Raw genomic sequence first — 21,378 nt, forward strand, 5'->3', positions numbered from 1 at the left:
GAAAAGATCTGGAAGACTGTCGCCTTTCTGTCTCCTCACACACTTACAGATATAATGACTGTATTATTTGTGGGGCTCAAATGAGTTTCAAAATGTGTTCTTCACACATTATCCGTAAAAAGAGCAAACGCAGTGTCAAATTTAAAGCACTCTACTAACTATTATAGGAAAGTGGTCCCTAAGGCATTGTAAGACAGCTACCATAAAATCATTCTGTCATTTGCACTTACCAAAACATTTTTGCATTTTGAACGACTTAGCTGCAGTGAGACAAATCTGCCTGTGTGCTAAAAACTGCTAGTTCACCGAGAGGCAAACATTAAGACAAGATACAGAAAAATCTGCATACGGCTGCCTGAAGAGAAATAGGTATTTCAGCTATGCACAATGCAGCAGTGACAGAATATTAACATGGAAAATAAGGTCAAAACCTTCAAAATTTTAGACACTGGAACAGTGAAGTCAATCACCTTAGTTATCGGCAGTGACCATTATCACAATCACACAGAGTTTGTGTGTAAGTCTCTAAGAAAAAGAATGACTCATACCTGTGTGTGTGTGTGTGTGTGCACTTTCACACTGTCTGAGAAATAGTGCACACACACACACGCACACACACACACAAATACACCACAAAGAGGCATCTCTTCACCTTGATGAACCTTTTCCAGAGTGGCTGGGTCCTCCACGGTGTGAAGCATCCCTAGGGACAGAACAGTAATGACAGGCTAGATATAAAAAGTAGACTTCACAAACCCACTGAAATGTACAGAGGTCCCAGGGAGGTGTAATAAGAAAAAAGGACGCCAGAAAGTGAAAACTCATATATGAAAAAGGGACAAAGTAGGTTCAGAAGTATGGCAGCTTTACAAAACAGAGGCTACAAGGTGCCAAAAATATTAAGTGGAGATTTGTGTTTTGGAGTTTTGAGCTGTAACTGATCAGACTTCATGGAACCCGTGTGTGAGTCACAGATGTTGCATCATCTGTATGTTTGATTCGTTTTGCGGTAAAAAAAATAGAAAAAAAAGAGATATATCATGAAGCAAGTGTGTAACAAATGACAACAGTTCTATGCTGCATTTGTAAATACTACCATACATGTAAACAAGTTACACAATAGTGTGTAAGGGGGGGGGGGGATAAAAGACATATTTTATATTGGATTATGTTCTCATGGGTAAATGGTATAGCTCAGTTCAGCAGACCACAAGCACTGTAATGGCTCTTTTAATGTCTTGTCTTATTGGTCAGAGATTTTACAGGCTTACCATTTTACCATATATTCTGTCATTGCACTAATTTGATTGGAGCTAAAATTGTATAGGCCTAATACTTTATGCTGCAATAACCTAGATAAGTGTATCCAGTGAGGGGGGAGTATCAGTAATATCCTCTGATGATGCAATACCATAAAAACACAGTTATAATCATAGCAGTGGTAGAGTGGAACTCACCAGTGCTATCTAATACACACACAATATTTTTGACTTTATATACCTTCACGATAAAGGGATAAATGCTAAAGTCATTCCCTGCTTGAAGATTTGCATCAGTCATTCTGCTTTGTTATCAGATGTGTTGTTGACTGTTCTGAATATTACATAGAGAATTTGTCTGACTCTGCGATCAGCAGAGTATGAAACTGCATACTAAACAAATTTATGCCAATAGCTGATATTTTGTGCCACTGTGGGTTTTATTTGAACTATTTCAAAAAAAAAAAGAGTATTGACCAAAAAATGTATTTTTGATTGAAAGGAAAACATCTGAAATATTTAAACAGCCAGAAGCAAAACTGTCCACGTGACTATAATCCATGTGAATTATTTTAGAGGATCGATAAATTGTATATAATTAAACTATACAATGACAACACAACTTCACCTCATATTTAACATAGCTGTCGTGAAAAAGGAAAATCAGTCGTATTTACAGGACAAAGTATGATACTCTGTAATTAGTAAAGGCCCAAATATCTGCCTAGTTCATCAGAAAATTAATGTATTGTATGGTTATGCCCATAATGCGAAAGAAATGTTATCTATGTGAATCTTGTTTTTATTTATTTTTTAAAAATAAAACTGTATTCTGTTGAGTATTGTGAATGTCCCTATATCTCACTGCTCAGGAAATGTGATAAGATCTAAAGTCTCAGTTGTTCAGTCTGACCTTGCAGAAAAAGTAGCGATGTGACTGAGGCACTAGCACAACTGTGGAATGACGAGGCGGAGATTAGTTCCAAGGAGAAGGAAAGTCATGCAACCAAACTCAAGCCAGCGAGATGTCTGGAACAACCAGATGGTTAATAACGGTCAGTATCAAATTGGACGATCTGTGCACTGCTCAGTCCCACTTACTATAGATGCTTCCTGTTTTTTAATGAGTAAGTGGCCTTCCAAACAACCCAGAAAAGTCCAGTGCTTCCTAATGATTCTTGCAAGTCCTTCCCTCACATCCTAGTCTTGTGTTGTACGTGACACTGTTTCTCACCCAGTAGTGAAGCTGTAAAACGCATAGAGGCTCTGTTGTCCTGTTGGAGCAGCTCTCCCAAGGCGCCTGGAGAACACTTCAGCACCCCACTGATACCAGACAAGGCAACAAACTTCCTCACTGACTGTACAACAGAGACAAATTGAGTGAGAAAGACAGTAAAGAGAGAGTAAATAAAGCCTGTGCATCAAGGGACATTAATAGGATAATGTTTTCTCCATAAATATTTTCTGCTAAATCCTAACAAGTACCTGGGAAAGGATATGCTGGTGGATGATACACACCTATAACTTAATATACACTTTTCAGCTATAGCTATAGTGGACAGGTTAACTCTGGTGGGAGGAAAGCTTCACATTTAAATAGGATGAAACGAGTTCATTATATAATCCTCACCGCAACATCTTCACTCTCAATCATTTCAATGACACAGGCCACACAGACCAGCAGCCCGCCGCCCTCGGCAGGTCCCAGTCGACCGCTCCATTTCGGGTCATGTCTGAAGTGGATCTTGTCATAAACAACATCTACGCTCATCATGATCCTCCGTTTTCACCTGTTGAAAACTCGGTTCCTCGGCTCGGCGGTCGAGTTGAAAAGCTAGCTAGCAACTGTTATTAGCCGACGAGTAAGCCGTTACTGAAGTTAGCTATAGCTTTTTTTCCGCTAGCTAATTAGCAACTTCGTCCGTCCTGCTCGTCAAAAACAAACTTTTAAATTGCAGTCTGCGTTTTCTTATGTAAAAAGTACGTAAGTATTGATTAAGCCATCACATAAAATACCTTAAATTGGTAAACTATGTAGCATGTTAACCGTCGTGCTACATTAATTATACAACTACAGGTTATATGCTCAAACTTTATACGCCCCTCCCCCACCTTTCAATCAAAACTTTATTTAACAATATACTGTTAACATTGGTACAAAGGTACAAAAATAAGTATAGTAGCAAAGAATACACGAGTACTGAGAACATTTTATCATTATGTTTAAAAAAAATCATTAGAAAAGTAGCCGAAAAAATATTATTTTAAAGTTTAAAATTACCAATAATTACATAGATGTGCTGTGTAAGGATTTGTCCTCAGAGATACTTCTTTCATACTGTGTGTGTAAGAAGAAGAAGCTCAACTCACTCAAAAGTAAAAAAAAAAGTTGGTTAAAATAAGTAAATTAACAACATTTTAGAGGCTTGTTATTATTCATAGTAACAAATAATAACTCGTGGGATAAAGTATTAAGAATCATTATGTTTAAAAAAAATCATTAGAAAAGTAGCCGAAAAAAATATTCTTTTAAAGTTTAAAATTACCAATAATTACATAGATGTGCTGTGTAAGGATTTGTCCTCAGAGATACTTCTTTCATACTGTGTGTGTAAGAAGAAGAAGCTCAACTCACTCAAAAGTAAAAAAAAAGTTGGTTAAAATAAGTAAATTAACAACATTTTAGAATAATAACTCGTGGGATAAAGTATTAAGAATCATTATTACTGTAAATATCTGAGTCCACTGTAAATCACACCAAAACTTCTATTGTTATTTCATATTAGAAACATTTTTCACCATTCACAATTATCTATAATCACTTCTGGAGATGATAGAGCACTGAATACATTTTGTGTATTATTTTGAAATGAATGTCTTTGATAATAACACTATAATCCAGTTGGCTGCCAGAGAAGTAAAAGCCAGGATAGGATTTTTTCCAGATTACATTATCTTTCAAATGTGAACTCCAGCAGAATTTATCTCTGAGAAGAATTTATGAAACATGTTTATCATTACGTTTCTTCTCATGCCATTCATAAGCAATGAAGAAGGTGCATCCAGGGACTCTTTAATAGGTGGATTGATTCAGATTTAAAGGTTCTGATTTAAGAGCTTTATTATTTGACAGGATTTGTGAAGTTGAGTCTATAACTATTGGAAAAATATTAGAATGTTCTTGATATTTCTGTAGAATCTCAAATATTATCTTAGTGACTGTGACTGGCAGTGATTGAGGCACTGGCTTTTATTAAAACTAGTCATGGAAATACTTTATCTGTCTTACCATCACATTTATAATTAATTTTTGTACTTGAATTGCCTGAAAATCATCTTCCTCCTCAGTTATTTATGCAGTAGTGTTATCAAAAGGTCAAGGGCAGGCTGATATCCTATATTTCAGCAAAATGTATACATTATTATCTTCAAAATGATGTATCAACATCAATTTATCCCCTAATGAATGTTTGCTGAATGATATGCTGTGAAGGCCTCAATTTGGTTATCACCATGACAACAGAAGCCTCTCGGCAACTGAGAAACTATCTGACGATATGAATGTGGGGGCGAGTATCAGCCACTACCAACATGTCAATTTATCATCTCTCTGTACTTCTCCTTAAACACAGTTCACCGCACATCAAAGTAGTGCATGACATAAAATGTAGCCAGCTTAGCTCTGCTTCGGTGTGAGTGTGTGCTTCTGCGTGCGCATGGGTGTAAGTGTGTGCAGTAGCCTAATCTCTCATAGTCTCTTGGTGTGCAATATCTGTTGCCTTTGACAAGTCCGCTGTGCTCCAGCAAACTTACTGAAGGCAAAGTGTACTGTGTTGGGACCGTGTGTGCAGGAAGTGGTCAAAGCCCTGTTTGGCTGACAGAGAAGCGTAGCAGACCTCTGATGAGAAGTTGGAAAATATTTGTCTCTAAAGTCGCCATTTGTGCTTGGACAGGAGCTAAATCCATCAGTCTGTGCAGCTTTATTGGCCCCTGAGAGCAAGGAAGTGACAGATAGAGAGACAGACAGAGAGCCCTCTCCTCACTGCTCAGGTGGGAGCCAACGCATATCTGTCAACTTTATTTGACAACAACTGCACATAGATAATTCTCCAGGGGCCGGTGGAGCACAGTAACAAATGCAGTCGGCTTCTGCTCAAGCGTAAATGGAGACTTAACATGCAAACATCTTTCACATCAGGGCTTGCCCTTTGCTTTTCTGTCATTTGGCTTGATATATCTTTGAACCACTTCCTGTGTGTTCCCACCCAACACACACACACACACACACACACACGCACTCTAAGATTAGCCTGTACTGTGAAAGAATCATGCATTGATAGTTATGATTGATAGTTGAATATTTTCTGCTGATTTTACTCCACCACCCGTACAGTAGCCATCAGTGGGGGTGTTGAGCTGCCCTAAATATAGCTCTCTATACCTGTTTCCATTCACCTCAACCCACACATTGTCACATCACTCTGCACACATTATTGCAACATAGCCTGTTGTTATGTTACTGGCCACGCAGCAGAAACAGCTTCTTTCTTTCTTTTTCTTTTTTTTGGTTAAGATAATTATCACATACAAGTAAATACCTTCCACTACAGCAAACCTTTCTGTACAAAGCTGCAGTGGAGACTGTGTTGTCTTTTTAGTAACATCAAGCTGCTTTACTCCTCAACAACGTGCATTCACTGTAAATAAAACATTTACACTAATTAATCTCTTGCTAACGAGACACTAAAGCGAGATACATATTCTGAAAGGACAGATTCATCAAATCTGAAAATCATACTGCGGATACAAAATCCCGGATTAATCTTAAACCCCAAAATTAAACATAACATATCAGGTCACCTGTCAGCTTACAGTTTATATCAGACAACACTGCTTTTAGTTATTTAACAAACAAAAAAAAAAGTTTTGTTGTGAGAAATTCAATGAGATAAAGTAGGGGGAGGGCGGAACAAGGAGTGTGCGTGCGTGCGTGCGTGTGTGTGCGTGTGTGTGTAGGAGACGCGACGGTCTCTCACTCGGGTGCAGCTTTCAGGTGCGCTTCACCGTCAGAGGTGAAAACTCCTGGAGTCGGTGCGATGGATTTCATCAGCTGAGCAGCTGAACGTCTGTGAAGAAATAAAACATGTCGCGGGGCAGCGACGCAGAAAAGGCCGATTGAAGTGAAAGTGTGGACCGACGGTAAGACGTTTTAACTTCTCACCTCAGTATCACTGAACGATCCTTCTAAGTGTTTTTCTTTTAACCTAGTGGACGACATGTGTAGACCTCGTTTCTCCATCATGTGTCACGCTATTAAAAGTTGTTTTTCGACACTTTATGGTATTTTTTCATTGGCTTTTTTCTGACAGACACATTTTTAACCCTTGTCTAAACAGTTTATGTGTGATATTCCTTAGAATTACTGTAAGAATACAACAATTTCATTTGTTAAAAAGAAAAGAAAAATGATGTGTTGTAGCTTGCAGAAACTTTTTCTGTGAGTTGGGTTGTAGTGTCTGTATTGATCAGGCTAGATGAAACTTTCATTGCCTACAGTTCTGCTGTTGTTTGTCAAATGTAGGAAGTGTTAAGCTTCCTAATCTGCCTTTTATCTTGTTTTTTATCCTTAAATGTAGCCTGTTGCAATGCTGTGCTTTTAAATAATCTGTAGGACATAAACTGTGGAAAAAGTAGAAAGCAATGTATGGTAAAAACCTGAAGGTGATACCCATGTGGCTTATTCGCACAAATGACTGTAGTGCATTACTTCCTGAGGCATCAGACATATTACTCATCAGATGTTTCCATGCACAGCTGAACCTGACAAAACAGAAAGTCTATTTGCAAATATTCAGCATAGCTGCTCTCGGCGTGAAGGCCACAGAGATAAAACTAAAAAAAAAACCTCACCACAATCTGAGAGACTGACATGCAACAAAACCACGATGAATCGATAGTGACGTCTTTTAATGGGTCAGCATAGGCACGGTTTTTTTTAAGTGCCTTACATTACCCCGCTCACATAACTGTCATTCTCTCGCCTGCACTTTGCAAACACTTGTTTCTCCTGCTCCCAGGTGTCTTTGTCTTTGTCTTTGTGTTGCCTTAAAAAGAAAAACACTGAAGCTCGTCTCCTCTCTCGACCGTCTCATCAGCACTTTCCACAACTGATGTAAGACAAAAATAAACAAAGTGGAAAACTGCACCAATAACAGTGGCTGGTATTACCCCTATGCCCCTGCGTCCCCGCACACTGAGTCACACGGTGAGGCGGCGATGTGCAGCGTCACTGTGACATGTGGTGTCACCGGGGCCAGAGCCCTCATACTGAGCACCAACCAGGGGAGTATTCAGTTTCACACAAGGACAGAGCAGTACTCAGCCACACAGCGGGACTCGACTCGACAGAGACATGAAATTCAAAAAAAAAAAAGAGAGAGAGAGAAACAGAAAAACACTGAAATTTGAGGCTTTTCTTTTAGATGGGAAAGTGGTGACAAGAGAAAAAGATGACAGAGATTTGAGAGAGAGAGAGTTTGAGTACCCCCTCCTCCCCTTTTCCCTTTTTCTTTTCTCACAAAGATGCTCTTCAGATTCAAATGCTTGGGGCGTGACGTAAAGCGAAGCCATGTGAAAATCACTCCAAACTGTAGGACTGTGAAAAGAGAAAGAGACAAATGAAAGAGAAGAGTTGCTGACTGAAGAGGACTAAGTCAGACTGCATGGGCCCCAAGTGTTGGGAAATAATAAAAAGTTGTAAGAGAAGATGCAACGGAACTGATAGAAGAAGCATCGTTACTGTCGTGTCTTCATGCCGATGAAATGAAGAGATTCATATTTATTATATAGGAAACAATCATGACTCTCCCACATGAGATTGCTTCTCTTGAGTTAATTAGACGGACGGGGTCAGCTGCTCTGCGCGCTGAGAGACTCCATTCAGGGAGAATAAAACCCGCGTCACATTATAGAGTCGCTGAGAAAAGCACAAAGAGGGAGAATAGTAAGAGGCACAAAAATAAATGCTTCAAGCCATTTTTCATCTACTGTGCACCGGCATTGTAACTTTTATCCATTTATCCGCCCACACAACAGCAGCACTCAGCTCAGCCTATACTCACCCTTCAAGTTGGCATAAAATTGCTTTTACTGTAGAATAATTTGTGTGAACCTGACTATAGATTGTTGTTGTTTTTTTCCCCCTCTCTTCTCGTTTTACTTCTCACTCTCATTTCCTGTTACTCACTCCTCCAGGTTTTCTAATGACTCTCACCTTTCCTCATACTCTGCCTAAGTTTCAAATGTCACTTTCCTGTCGCATCTTTCTTTCCATGAACTAACCAAACCCATCACACTTGCAGCTATTTCTTCATCCTCCTCTGCTTTTCTCCGTCTTCCTGTGCTCCTTCTGTTCATACTCCTCCTCCTCTTCCTCCTCTCCTCCTCCTCTTCCTCCTCTCCTGTCATGTCGGTATCCATGAGGAACCCTCCCCAGCGCCGGCGCTCTCTGGGTCCCGTCTCCCCCAAACGCATTTACAGAAACCTGTCCGTCAGACTGAGGGGCGGGGAGACATCTGTTGCCGGGGAAACGGACGCGCCCGGACACCTCAGCAAGTCTGCAGATGCTGTAAGATATTTGGGTTTCATTGTGGTTTGAAACGATCAGATCTTTCTTTGATATTACACGTGAGTCTGTGTCGGTGTGAGTGAATTATCTCAGGTGAGACTGCAGATTTGATTTATTTTTGACGTGTCCTGATTTAATGTCTCTTCCTCTGCACAGCAACTGTCTCATTAAATAAATCTGTCTTTTTGGTGTGAACCCTCTTACGCCCCCCGCCCCCCCACCTGCCCACCCTCCCGTGGCTCTACCCTGTCTCTCCTTTTCCCCATTTAGTACCAGACTCTGTGGGAGGCAGTGGAAAACGAGGACACTTTGGCTGTACAAAGCCTGCTGTCCAGAGACCACACCGGCTGTGGAGGAGGAGGAGGAAGCGGAGGAGGAGGTGGAGGAGGAGGAGGAGGAGGAGGAAGCTTGTGGGAGAGAGGAGAGAGGAAAGAAAAGGACTGGGAGAGAGAGAGGGAGAAGGGGGTGAACAGGGTGAGCGAACAGGGCCTGGTCCCTCTGGACGTGGCCGCCCTCACACACAACTCCCCGCTGCTCCACGTGCTGACAAAGGCGGGAGCCAGACATAACCCCGTTTGTAAGAAACGTTCTGTCTGATTGTTTTTTTTTTTTTTTTTTTTGTAAATGCCATTGTAAAAGGTCACAGTTCAGTTCAAACCATTGTTCAGACTCTGTCCCCTCCTCTCAGTGTGCCGACCAGCAGAGTGGGCACTTAAGCTGGACGCCCTGGTGGCACTGGCGGGCAAACGTGTGGACGACAGGAAGAGGGAGTTGGTGAGGAAGACGGGGGCGGGGCCTCAGGTGCAGTCCGACATCCAGAGACACATCCGCCTCTGGAGCCTCAGGCTTCAGCTGTATTGCCGGATGAGGGAGAACTTCCACAAGACAGGTCGGTGGTCTCTGGGGTCAAGCTCGTGGCATTTTGTTGTTTTGTTTTTCCAGTCCTCGCTCGTTAGAAATAACAGGTGTTCTTGCATTTTCTGTCTCAATAAAAGGTAGAACTATGTTGTTGTTGTTTTTTCCCCCCAGCCCTCTTCTACAAAGCTCTCCATCACTGCTGACAAAGCCCTCAGTGATCAGACATTCAGCCCAACTTCTCTCTTAGGTTTTTTTTTTTTACTGATTTCCCGGCTGGCCTCTTGAAAGGATCCCTCCCTCCGTCCCGTTTCAGCTCGTTCAACAAATTCAACAGACCGCCTGGTCATCAACATTTTTCTAAACTCTCTCATGTCCTATTCTTCCTCCACCAGCCGCCAGTTGTATCAAATTCAAAACCTTGGTGATGGTGTATATAGCCTATATATAGCCTATATATATTTATATATATTTATATATATGAGAGTAGGAATCCACAAGCCTTTGGTGCAACCTCTGCTCAGCTATATTAAGCCTTGCTTTCCTCCCTGCAACAGCCTCCTCAAATCTCTTTCTCACCCCCGGCTCTCCGCTGGTTCAACCTCTCCTGTTTTTGTTAAATTATATGTACCGACTTTAATTGCTCTGTATAAACAGTTCTGCTTAGTTTTCATTTTTATTCCTCTCTCAAGCACTCGCAGTTTTCTTTTCCTGGCTCTTTTATGATCGCGGCGTCACTGTGAGGTCAATAAGGGCCCGGCTCTCCTTTCCGGAGGCAGTGAAATTAAGCGCTCTCTCATTACAAATCTCTCTGGGTAAGAGTGTCGGCCCAAGGCTTTAAATTTAAAGTGTGTTTTTTTTATCTGAGGCCCCTTTGACTCCATCCATTCACTCGGGGTCACAGCTTCGGATGAGCAAACTATAAAAATAAATAATAGTAAAAAAAAAAAAAAACCCCTTTGGCGAGAATCAATGAGAAGAACACAATTATATTTGATCACAACGCTGAATTTCATTTTAACCGGGCTAATGTTACCGCTGCTGTTGCAGTAATAATGTTGCAGTAGTTTACTGCTCTATTCACATTCACATCTTGGCAGGTCAGAGTGCAGTGTCTTGGGGCAACGCAGGGAAGTATAGCTTCATACTGGCTGAGCACAATGGCTGTTTTGGCTGCACAATATTCATTAATTTAACTGCACACATAAACTTGTCAGGTGTCAAATGTCTGGGAGTTTTGATGGGACTGTATACATTACATTTCTCTGTGGTTGTTATAGTTGTATTTCCCTCAGAATGAACTGATCTTTTTTTTTTTAAATGTGTCACCCAGAGCTCCCCGGCCCTCCCAGTCACGTGTCCATAGTGGTGACCAGCACGTCCTCTTTGTTTGTGGCGATCAAAGAGCCAGAGGGTGACAACATGGGGCTCATCACCCGCTACAGAGGTAGGCTGCAAATAAGAAGATTTTCCACAGATGGGTGGATGAATGTGTTACTGAGAGGTATGACAAGAAATGGACAGAGGCATGATGTGTACAGAAAGGAATTAATGGAATATTTACTGTATTGGTCCAACATAATCAAAGTCTCACACATCACTGAAGCTGGCAGGTGTAAAAGCTCTATATTTACGTCTCCAGTTCGCCATCTCCATTTCTGCTACTCGGTTTAACAGCTGCATAAATGTCATACCTGGCAGCCAAGGGGTAGATTAAGCCCAGGTACAGCAAGTTCCCAAACACTGTAAACAGTCAGATCCTTAGTTGTGGCCCTGTGGGGGTTTGAGGAAAGCCAGAGAATAATCTGTCAGTGGGATTGTTTTGTGTTCGTAGTGGAATGGAGCTCCTCAGCCAGCTTCAAACGCATCCTCGCCTCAGCCCAAGTTACAGAGACCAAGAATCCCTCTTACAGTATCAAGGGACTCACAGCGGTAAGTCATAAAGCACACACACACGAAACACACACACACACACACAGGCAAGCAAACATCAGATACTAACTGCAAACACACGCATAAGTATATACATACAAAAACTCATATTTGAATAGTTCAGGGACGTGTTATTATGCACACACACAATAGCTCTTATCGCTCCCCAATCATCATCTACTGCTGCTGAACCACTTCACATAAGAGAACACTTATCCTGCTCAACCGCCTTACTTAACCAGATGAATTAATAATGAGAGCGCCATGTGGATTTCTTTGTCCCGGGACGGACAATTCCCGAGGTTTAATGCATGATGATAATTTTGGCTGTCTGGTGCGCTTCTCCAAATGCAGGGGGTGCATTACTTTGTGAGAGTGAGTGCCTACAATGTGAAAGGATGGGGCCCGCCTCAGTGCTCTGCTCCAGTCAGCGCCGCCCCCTCCAGTGAGTATACTGAACTGCAAAAACTTTGATGAATGTGGATTTGCTGCTGCGAAAAAAAGGACTCCATTCTTTTACCCCCTCTTTCTCCCCCGTGTAACGAAATGACTTTGGCTGACATCAAGCTCCATGTGGAAGAAGTGGAATCCACTCACGGCTGGTGGATTAATGAATTATTAAAACGTGAAGAATTAAAGATGTCACTGTGAGTCAATGGGCCTTGTGCTCGCGCTGCTTTGAGTTTGAATTCGGCTCAGAGTCTTTCCTGCACGCCGCCTGCTCTTCCTCCCTTCATTCCTTTTTTTTGTTACTCTCCGTTTAATCTTTTCAAATGGAGACAAAAAATATGCAAACGAATGCAAACATTAGTCAGAACACAACCACCATGGTGATATTTACGACGCGGTATCAGTTAGGTAACAAAATTTTACTTGAAATTCATATCCAACTCAGGAGGCGGCAAAGTCTCAGCAGCTCAGGATGAATCAGCACTGAACCTCTCAGAGTCACAGCACACAGATGGTCTCCCATGCAATCGCTCTCGCCTCCTAATCAACCAAGATAGGAACAAGCAGCGCTCAGGACTTGCCTGCAGATGAGCTCTTGATGTCTTGAATGATTTTCCCTTAATTGCATGAAAATTGAATTGATGGTTTGTTTCTCTCTCTCTCTCTCTCGCTTCCTTGTGCAGGTTGGAGAGAGTGTGTCGGTGTCAAGTCTCAGCTCAGGAACCATGAGGTCATAGTGAGGAAACTGCTGGAAGATGCCAGAGAACCACATTACAGAGGATACTGCATAGGTAACACCAGGGTCTTTAACCACTGCATCAGTCACACATATGCAGTTCCTGTTAGTTATCGCCACAGTAATGAATGAATCTCCTAATATTTACATATCCATCATTAAATGCAATAAAATCAAAGTCTTTCTATTAAAATCTGTCACTCCTCTCCTTGCATCTTGCCTCATGCCAACACTCAGCATCTGAAGGAAAGGCATGAAAATATGGATGTAAGACGCTCTCCAAATAGTTTTTATTTGCCACATACTGTGGGTGCACCGGGGGTGTGACATGGTGAAATGTCAGAAATCATCCCGAGCATCAGGGACGTTGCGGCGTATTTGTTGTGATGTTTCATAAGAACCTAATATGCTCATGTTTCTGCTTTTCATCCCCACTTTACAACATTTTATAGCAGCCACATACTGTCTGTGTCAGCTCTATTCACTACAGAGAAAAACCGTTTCACTTGCCGTCTCCCAATCAAATATCTTGTGAGTGCACAGTGAATGTGCTCTGGCAGATAAAGTGTTTCTCTCTCTCTCTCTCTCTCTCTCTCTCTCCATCTGATCCTCGTCTCCTCTTCGCTCCGCAGAGAGCTCGAAGCCCCAGAGTCCCAGCAAGCGTCTCTCTGTGTCTCGAGGCATCAAACAACTGTTCCAGTCCGCCACCAAGTTTGTTCGCCTCCTACAAAGGTAAGCACTCCATCTGTCTCACCTGTCCCACTCCTCCCTCGAGGGCACGGGGACCAACGGATTAAATGTGATGCGATTACAGTATGGTGGACTTCTAAAACACAAGTCCGAACTCTCCTCTGTTAGGGTTATTGAAAAGGAAACAGCAGTCACCTCGAAGCTTTCAGATTAGGGAAGAGCTTCCTTTGAGAAGGATGAGGGTTGAAATCACTGAGCTGTGGCGAGTTGCAAGTGACTGATCGAGGCGTCTGACTGCCACAGACAGTCAGCGGGCCGCAGTCGGCACAGAGCGGGTGGATGAACGGCACGGCTCTTAAATAGGAAAGGGTTTAACTTAAAATAAAATAGAAATAATAAAAAATTTAAAAAAGCAGTTGAACACTGCATGGATTATTCAGACTGTGCCGGTTTAGAAGGAAAATGCTTCATGAATAAAAGCGCAAAAACATCATTTGCATCAACTTGCAGAGCAGTTAAGAGTTATTACGCGCTGACAGTGATAACAGCTTGATTTGATGTATTTAAAAACATGTTGGACGATCATGTCGCTCTGTGAAAAGTACTTGAAGGATTAAAGGCTGTTTTGAAAATTCTCTGATCTCTCTGAACTCCTAGTGATCTCTTTGAAAATCCACTGGGCATGTGTGTGTGTGTATGTGTGTATATATATATTATTGGTTTTATCAGCATCTTTCTTTGGTCTCTCTCACGTTGCTCTGGTCAGGGGCGTGTACTTGGCAACTGTGTTCTACCACAAGGACAACGTCCTGTTGACAGCCGAAGATCAAATCCCCCTGGTGGAGATCCAGTGCTGCTCCACCTCCATCACCCACGACTTCCCCTGGTTCGCCAAGGTGAGCTGTCAGCAGAGACATGTGCACGTGAAGTTAACCCACGCTGACGCACAGTAAATGCTGCGTGTAGCTTGTAAACCCCATTGACAGTCAATAGTCGGTGAATTGTCTTCCATTGTTTTCTCCAGATGTGTTTATACAGAACGAGGACTGTGTCTCATTTTCCGTCTGAGATGCAGTTTAAATTATTAAAAGGTAATTTTTTTTGTTTTATTTTCTTGCAGTTGTCATGCGCCTGGCAACAAGTGCCCTGGCTCCAGCAGGCCCTCTCCTCCGCACATTCATCTCCCTCCTCCCTCCTTCAGAACAGGCACAACATTTTAAGAGCCGTTTCCCAGCTGCAGGTAGGAAGTTAAGCAGCTTACTCCGCATGGTGAGAAGCATCAAAATGGGTTAATTGCCTTTTTAATTACCTCTTTACATCTCTTCTTCCTCCTACTCTTCTTACCGCTGCCTCAATTCACTATCTCAGGCTACATACCTGTTCCCCCACAACCTGAGTTTCACCGCATTAATCCCTAATTCCCCTCATGTTTATTTCTGTTTCACCTCTCCACCTTTTCTCTGCTGTCAGTCTTCCCTGGGAACGGTCGACCTGGGCCAGGTGTACTACGAACCTCTGAAAGACCGGCAGGGCAACGTGCTACTGGTGACTCTGAAGGAGTTCCCAAACCCTCCCAGGTGAGAAAGAGCTTTTTGTTACGTCCCATTAAATCCCTGTGTGACAGTTTTATTTCCTCCACAACGAGCGCACTCTGCTTTCTTCTTTATAAAAAGGACGGTTTCCGACTCACCATTCAGCTGCTCACACTCAGGCCCCGCTCACTCATAATGAAAGAAACATTTTCAACATCGACCACATGTGTTAATCAATCACCTGAGTCAGAATCATGCAGCCCCCCGTCTGTTGGTTGTTGCCGCTGAACTAAAATGACTTATTAAAAACTCAAAGGCGGTTCCACGTGGTCGCGTTTCATTTTGACCTTGATTTGTCTGCTCCACTCCAAGTCCTCCCGACCCCCCGCTCCACTGGCTGCCCCTGGCCCGCCTGGAGAAGAACCGCAGCAGGACTCCTCGCCTGCCCGAGCCCACTGCCATGGACATGCTGTATGAGCAGCTCAAGGTGAACCTGGGTTTGTGTTTGTGTAAAAACAGAGACACATCTAACATCATGGACATGCTGAGCAGCAGCTACGTGCAGCAGGATGTATTGACCACTGAGTGCATTTTGATTGAGTGTATTGACTTTCCTGTCTTGACTATCGAGCCATGTTTTTTCCCCCTGTGCAACTCAAATCACCGTGGAAACGCTCTGGAATTTATTTAACCCAAACCGAATTAGCTAAACCGAAAATGCACCACAAAATGACACACAGGAAGTAATGAAATCTTCAACACCGTACCTGTTTCTCTCTGTTCACCAGGAGAAGCTGTCCTTCCACAGGCACAGCATTCAGTGGGCTCAGCCGGGCCTGTACGTGGGCATCCTGAAGCTGTGCAGCTCCGTGGAGCAGATCAGGGTCCTGGTTCCCCAGAGGCTGCCCAATCTGCTCTGCCACACCCGGGTCCGACACAACGCCCACGTGTCCAGGTAACGCAGTTTTAACTCTCTGCTGTTTGGAGGCAAAAGAAAGATAAATAGCAGGTCTCAGTTGATGAGCATTTTCTAAAACCGTACTGTTCCACACTTGTTGCTTAAACCCACGTGCTTTAAGTCGACTAAGAAGGCAGTGGCCCCTCCCTGCATCTGCATTAACATGTGACAAGATTACACAAGATAAATAAGCTTTGGAAAATGGTCTCAACAAACATAAGTCGTATGCAATTAGTAATTACAATGTGCAAAAATGCAGATATGTTTCATTTATTTTTACCTTGAGTCACACTTATTACACCTTTTATAGCCATGTTTTTATTTCATCTGCATTGTTGTGTGACAGGGAGGAGTGGACATGGCTCCAGAGTCACGTTTACACCACAACCAACGGCAGCGTCCAGAACCTGCTGAGCGGCGAGGACGAGAATCTGATGGAGAGCAGCGGGCTGGTGGAGTTTGTCAGGTCTCTGAGAGCGGCCGTCACACACCTCCTGACGAAGCTCAACATCCCCCTCTACAGGGTAAAAAAAACATCTCCATACAGCCACCTGCAATATTCTCCTTTTCCAAATACTGATGTTATGAATCGTTCAAGAAGCAGAAGACGAATGTGAACGGGTTCGGTTCATCAGTATTTATCATTTTGCCTTCTGGGGGATTCAGCTCAACACATAGACTTCAACAGGTTTTCATCACGCACATAAATACATGTTATGTTATATACGGTGTCCCTGACAGGCCTACCAGTACGGTGTGTACACTCGCGAGCTGCTGCAGTTTGGAGACAAGCTGTCCGTGCTGCTGCTGCTGCCCCCCAGCGAGGACTTCAGCTCCAGCTACTGGCCCCTGGTGGGGACCAAGGAGCCCGGCCTCACCATGCCTCTGCAGATCTTTGAGCTAGGTACGTGGAGAGCTGCAGTCCACAGATACCGGATTTGTCAGCTGCAGTGTTTTTCAAGCAGAGATCTAGGCGACTGCCACTGGCTGCAAAAAAAAAAAAAGTTGTGATTCCTGCTGTGATAAATCCATCAAACTGGGATTACTGTGGACTTTGAGGTTAAGAAAAAACACCTGGCGGGGCGACCTTCTCTAACGAAGAGCAGCATGGCGTCCTCAGGCCCTTTGAAGCAAAAAACAAACAAAACAAAATAAAGGAACAGCAGCGTCACAGGAGAACAGAGCGACAGAAGTCGTTCTATATAGCAGATATGAATCGTAAATAAACGTGTCTCATCTTCAAAAGAACCAAAGCAAATAGTTTAATAAGATAGTTTCAGAAAAACAAACCCCAAAAATAACCAATAAAATGCATTTTAACCACAGTTTGGTTGGAAAGTGAGACGTGCATCTGATCTTTTGGTCTTCTGAAGATGAGTCACTGTTACTGTCTATTTTTTTATTCTTTAAATCTAATCAGTCCTTTGATCCTGAGTCTCCAACTCACTTCAGGATTTGTTGTGACTCTAGTTAAAATCCGTCTTCCCTTTTGACCCCTCTTGAAAACTCCCTCAGGTAAAGGTATGATAAAGTGCGCTAATGAGATCTGGCGCTTTTTCTCTCAGCTTTGATGTAGTGATTTGTCTCTCCTCTTAACTCCGCCCCCCCCTCCCCCCTCCCCCCTCCTCCAGTTCACTTCTGGACGTATGAGCGGGACTTCCTGTCCCAGTACTGCCAGGCGTGGGTGAGGCTGGAGCTGGACACTCATCTGGCCCAGCAGGCTCTGCGGGAGGCGCTGGACACCAAGGAGGTGCAGGAGGCCCGGGAGAGGCTGAACCACATCAGTGAACTTTCCCATGTAAGGTCACGAAAGGCAGAACAAACTGCACAAACGCACTGATGCAAAGCCGCAGCTGCTGTTGCAAAAGCCCCATCTCGGTTATCTCAAAGCTTTTGTCTGCAGCTCTTCCTCTGTGATTAATGCAGCGTTAATGAGGGAGATGAATAAGAGATAAAGGCTTTTACTTGGAGTCACACACCAGTGTATTTGATTAAAGCGTGCCACCAGTAATATTTTAGATTTTTAATATTTCCCTTAAAGACCTTTCACCAGCAGGACATTTGTTGTAGCTTTAACCAGTTTAACCGTTTCACTGCCTCTGCGCTCCTGTGCTCTCTCGTCACATCAGCGTCTGGATGTGGTGTGGAGGGACGCCCGCTGGATTATGGACTGTCTGCAGTGCGTTCGCTCCAAGCAGTGGGTGGGGGCGGTGCCTCTGGGTCTGGTGATGGGTGGAGACCCACCGCCCCGTCCCGACGGCGAGGAAGAGGAGGAGAGTTTGACCGGCAGAATGACGTGGCCCAGTCGAATGCAAGCACAGAGAGCCATTGCAGGTACAGTGATGATGTTGGGGGGGGGGGGGCCTTTAATTATACTCTAGGATCATTTTAAAGACGGCGACCCCACAGAACTTCATTTAAAACTTTGCTAACATCCGTGTTTTTTACGGATATTTTATGCGTCAAGCTGAACCACAGGGAATATAAACTGCTGTAATAAAAGGAGGTGCTTTAAATTTGCATCATATGGTATTTACATTAAGTACCATATGGTATAGCTTCCCTAAAGCATCGGAAGCAGCTGTTGAATAGATATTGGGCCAAACAAGAGAAACTGTGTCCAATATTGAAGCTGCTCGAGGGAAGATTTAAGTCAAGTCTGGAGAACATTGGGTTTGACATGAGAAACTGTTTCTCCTCGTGCTGTCAGAATAATTACTGTTGTGACAAACAACTGTGAATCAACTTGCTTTAGCCTGAACGATGCTATAAATCAAGGATTAAGATTTTACCCTCTCTCTCTCTCTCTCTCTGAACTTCTCTTTGTTTTTCTAGCTTCTCTGTCAGAGAATTTAGACAGCGTGACTCCACCTAATGTCGTCACCGCTGAGGTCTCCGCCCCGGCAGGAATCGAGGTCGCCCCCGAAGAGGCCGCTCTGGGGTTGACGGAGGGCGTCGCCAAGGGAGGGTACCCCGTGGACATCACCGCCCAATCGGCGGTGGACTTGACGAGCATCGGCCCGTCTGAATTAGGATGCGCGAGCGCTTTAATTGAATCTGGACTCGAGCCGGCCGCCGTCGCACAGCTGGAAGTAGCGTATACAATGCTGGACACACAGGAGTCCTACAGCCGGGAGGAGGACTTTCCCTCCAGCATCACTGAGGTGATCCGACCGATGGAGATGGCAGAGTTGGTGGACATCTTGCCCACGCTGAGTCTTATCGAGGAGGAGATCCCCAGTGGCCCCCCCACACCCTCAGTAATGGATATGCTGGAGAGCTTTGGACTGGGGATCGGTGACAACAACAGCTTCTTTAACTTGGGGAGTTCAGTCTTGATCGATGGAGCTGGATGTCTCTCACAACCCGACGTGAACTGTAACAACAGCAGCGACGGCGTGAGGGGGGCACACGGCGAGAACGTGGTGTCACGAGGACAAGACGTGGTGGTGGTGGTGTCGGCCTCTCACGCCGCGTCGGGCGCCAGCGGTGGAGACGTGCCTGTTTTGAGCTGGGATTTTCCTCCAGAGGATACAGAGACTCAGCAGGTTCCCAGCAAGGGGCCGTGCCTCCCAGCGAGAAACCAGGTGGAGTGGGACAGACCCTCCGGCAGCTCGTCCTGATATCGACTCAAGCAGCAGCCTACGTCGAACTTCTGTCAATGTAAAACCTCAGCAGCTGGACGCCATCGATTCACAGAGAAAAAGCCGAGTTAGATTTTTTTGGTTTGGAAATGACTTGATCCTTAGTCCCTGACTTTCCATCAGTGTCCACTTCACGTGACATCTTGATACAACTTCATCTAACATATGATTGCAGCTGATCTAAAGATGGAAACTTAAAAGAAAGATGTCTTTGTTAGACTTATTTATGTGGTTTGCACATGTCTGGACCTGTAGCTGATCTTCTCTAATATTCAGTCCAGTAGAGCTTCTCGTGTGCATCAGCTAAGTTATATAGTACCAGTTCTTATGGCTTGAAAATCCATCACTCACTACAGTATAAAGCAACACTGCCGCTTGTTGGAGCTGGTAAACATTAATTTATATTAAATGCATACAGTTCAGTTTTCTCTGCAGTCGATAAGAAGCTGTTATTCTGTGGTTTACCTCTGTAAACTTTTGGTATTTAATAACAAAGCGGGAGTGAGATTTTCTAATCCTGTTGATCATACAGTAACTGCTGTTAGTCGGACCAGTTTGCCAGTTTCGACTATTTGCTTTTCTGTGGTCGACTCGAGCCGAGATTCACAAGAAACACGATTCAGACAAAAAAAAAAAGCCTAAAGATAAAATGCCAGTTTAACAGTCGTGAGAAGGACACGAAGGAGGATTTCTGTGGTTTCTTCAGTTGTTTTCACAGATGATCCCTCACTACAAAGGTTTATTCAAATTCAGGTTTTTAAATCCTCAAACATTTTCATTTATTTGCCTCCATTTACCCTTTAAGTAAAAAAAGTGTTTGGTTTGTCTCAATTCCTTAAGGAGCATGAAATCCATTCAAATTCATGCATGCAGAAAGTTATTACCTCCGCCAAGTCGGTTATGTTTTCACCCGTGTCTGTTTCTGTTTGTTGGGTTGTTTGTTTGTCATCGGGATGAAATTATTTGCTCCGAACTTGGTAGAGGGATGGACGGGGGATGGGCCAGGGAAGAACCAATTAAATCTTTGTGCAGATCTGGATCATTTACTATGAATTTGGATTTTTTTTTTCCCTCTTAAGTCTGATGTGTGTTGTTTGACTCTGGCCTTGGCGGACGTTTGTGCTCTCACAGTGCCTTTTCTATGTGTTTCAGTTTGGGAGAGGGAAACCTTAATAAAAGGAATCACCACAGGAACAATGCAGACTGAACCGACTGGATAAAAGACTATGGACAAATATTAGACGTGTGTGGAGTGGCAGAATGAGGTGGTTTTCTTAGCAGAGCCACAAAAACGAAGGGATGTACCGAAAATGCAAGAATACAATACAATTGAATAGAGCATTTCTTTGCAGTTCAGTGCCTCTCAACAAAAGTCAATATGGCTGTTTCCATCGGACGAAGTTCACATTATTAGCAAGGTTTTTATCTTTTGTAGGAATAAAAGAAACACAGTCACTTTAAACACCATGAACATGTGGACAACTACATTTCCTGAAGGGCAATATGTATTAAACTGTTAAGTGGGTTGTAATTGCCCAAAATGATGTTGTTAAAAACTGCTTTAAATACCTCCTGTGAAGCTGTCGCACGGTGCTTTAGTATTCCATGTTTCATTTCTTATATTTCTTCTTCCCCTTGGGTGAGAAAAACAAATCAATGACTGTGTGGATGTGCGTGGTCTTTAAAACTGAAAGG

The 21,378-nt window shown here is 43.4% G+C and overlaps 2 protein-coding genes across 3 annotated transcripts in view; one reads left to right on the plus strand and one right to left on the minus strand.

Moving 5' to 3' along the window:
* Window positions 1–3,033, minus strand: part of mei1 (meiotic double-stranded break formation protein 1) — a 56,172-nt gene extending 53,139 nt beyond the window's left edge. Inside the window, exons 1-3 of one of the 2 annotated variants that reach the window (XM_087170048.1) lie at window positions 2,890–3,033; window positions 2,494–2,617; window positions 653–703 (exon numbers count right to left, since the gene is read on the minus strand). In XM_087170048.1, coding sequence (XP_087026174.1) covers window positions 653–703; window positions 2,494–2,617; window positions 2,890–3,033 — 319 coding nt within the window. The remainder of the gene's footprint in view (window positions 1–652; window positions 704–2,493; window positions 2,618–2,889) is intronic. The other variant, XM_087170049.1, reaches the window with a different exon arrangement.
* Window positions 3,034–6,288: 3,255 nt separating this feature from the next.
* Window positions 6,289–21,275, plus strand: LOC111673774 (ankyrin repeat and fibronectin type-III domain-containing protein 1). The gene is made up of 19 exons (XM_087170025.1): window positions 6,289–6,458; window positions 8,514–8,886; window positions 9,157–9,463; window positions 9,575–9,775; window positions 11,075–11,188; window positions 11,576–11,673; window positions 12,028–12,118; window positions 12,807–12,914; window positions 13,492–13,591; window positions 14,316–14,445; window positions 14,670–14,789; window positions 15,020–15,126; window positions 15,454–15,568; window positions 15,870–16,036; window positions 16,386–16,563; window positions 16,781–16,943; window positions 17,671–17,837; window positions 18,169–18,373; window positions 18,875–21,275. The coding sequence occupies exons 2-19, from the start codon at window positions 8,725–8,727 to the stop codon at window positions 19,660–19,662; spliced, it is 3,321 nt and encodes a 1,106-aa protein (XP_087026151.1). The 5' UTR covers window positions 6,289–6,458; window positions 8,514–8,724; the 3' UTR covers window positions 19,663–21,275.
* The last annotated feature ends 103 nt before the right edge of the window (window positions 21,276–21,378 follow it).

This window comes from Seriola lalandi, unplaced genomic scaffold (assembly GCF_002814215.2).
Source record: "Seriola lalandi dorsalis isolate HSWRI2012SDOR001 ecotype SW California unplaced genomic scaffold, Sedor1 jcf7180002054926, whole genome shotgun sequence".
Lineage (NCBI taxonomy): Eukaryota > Metazoa > Chordata > Actinopteri > Carangiformes > Carangidae > Seriola > Seriola lalandi.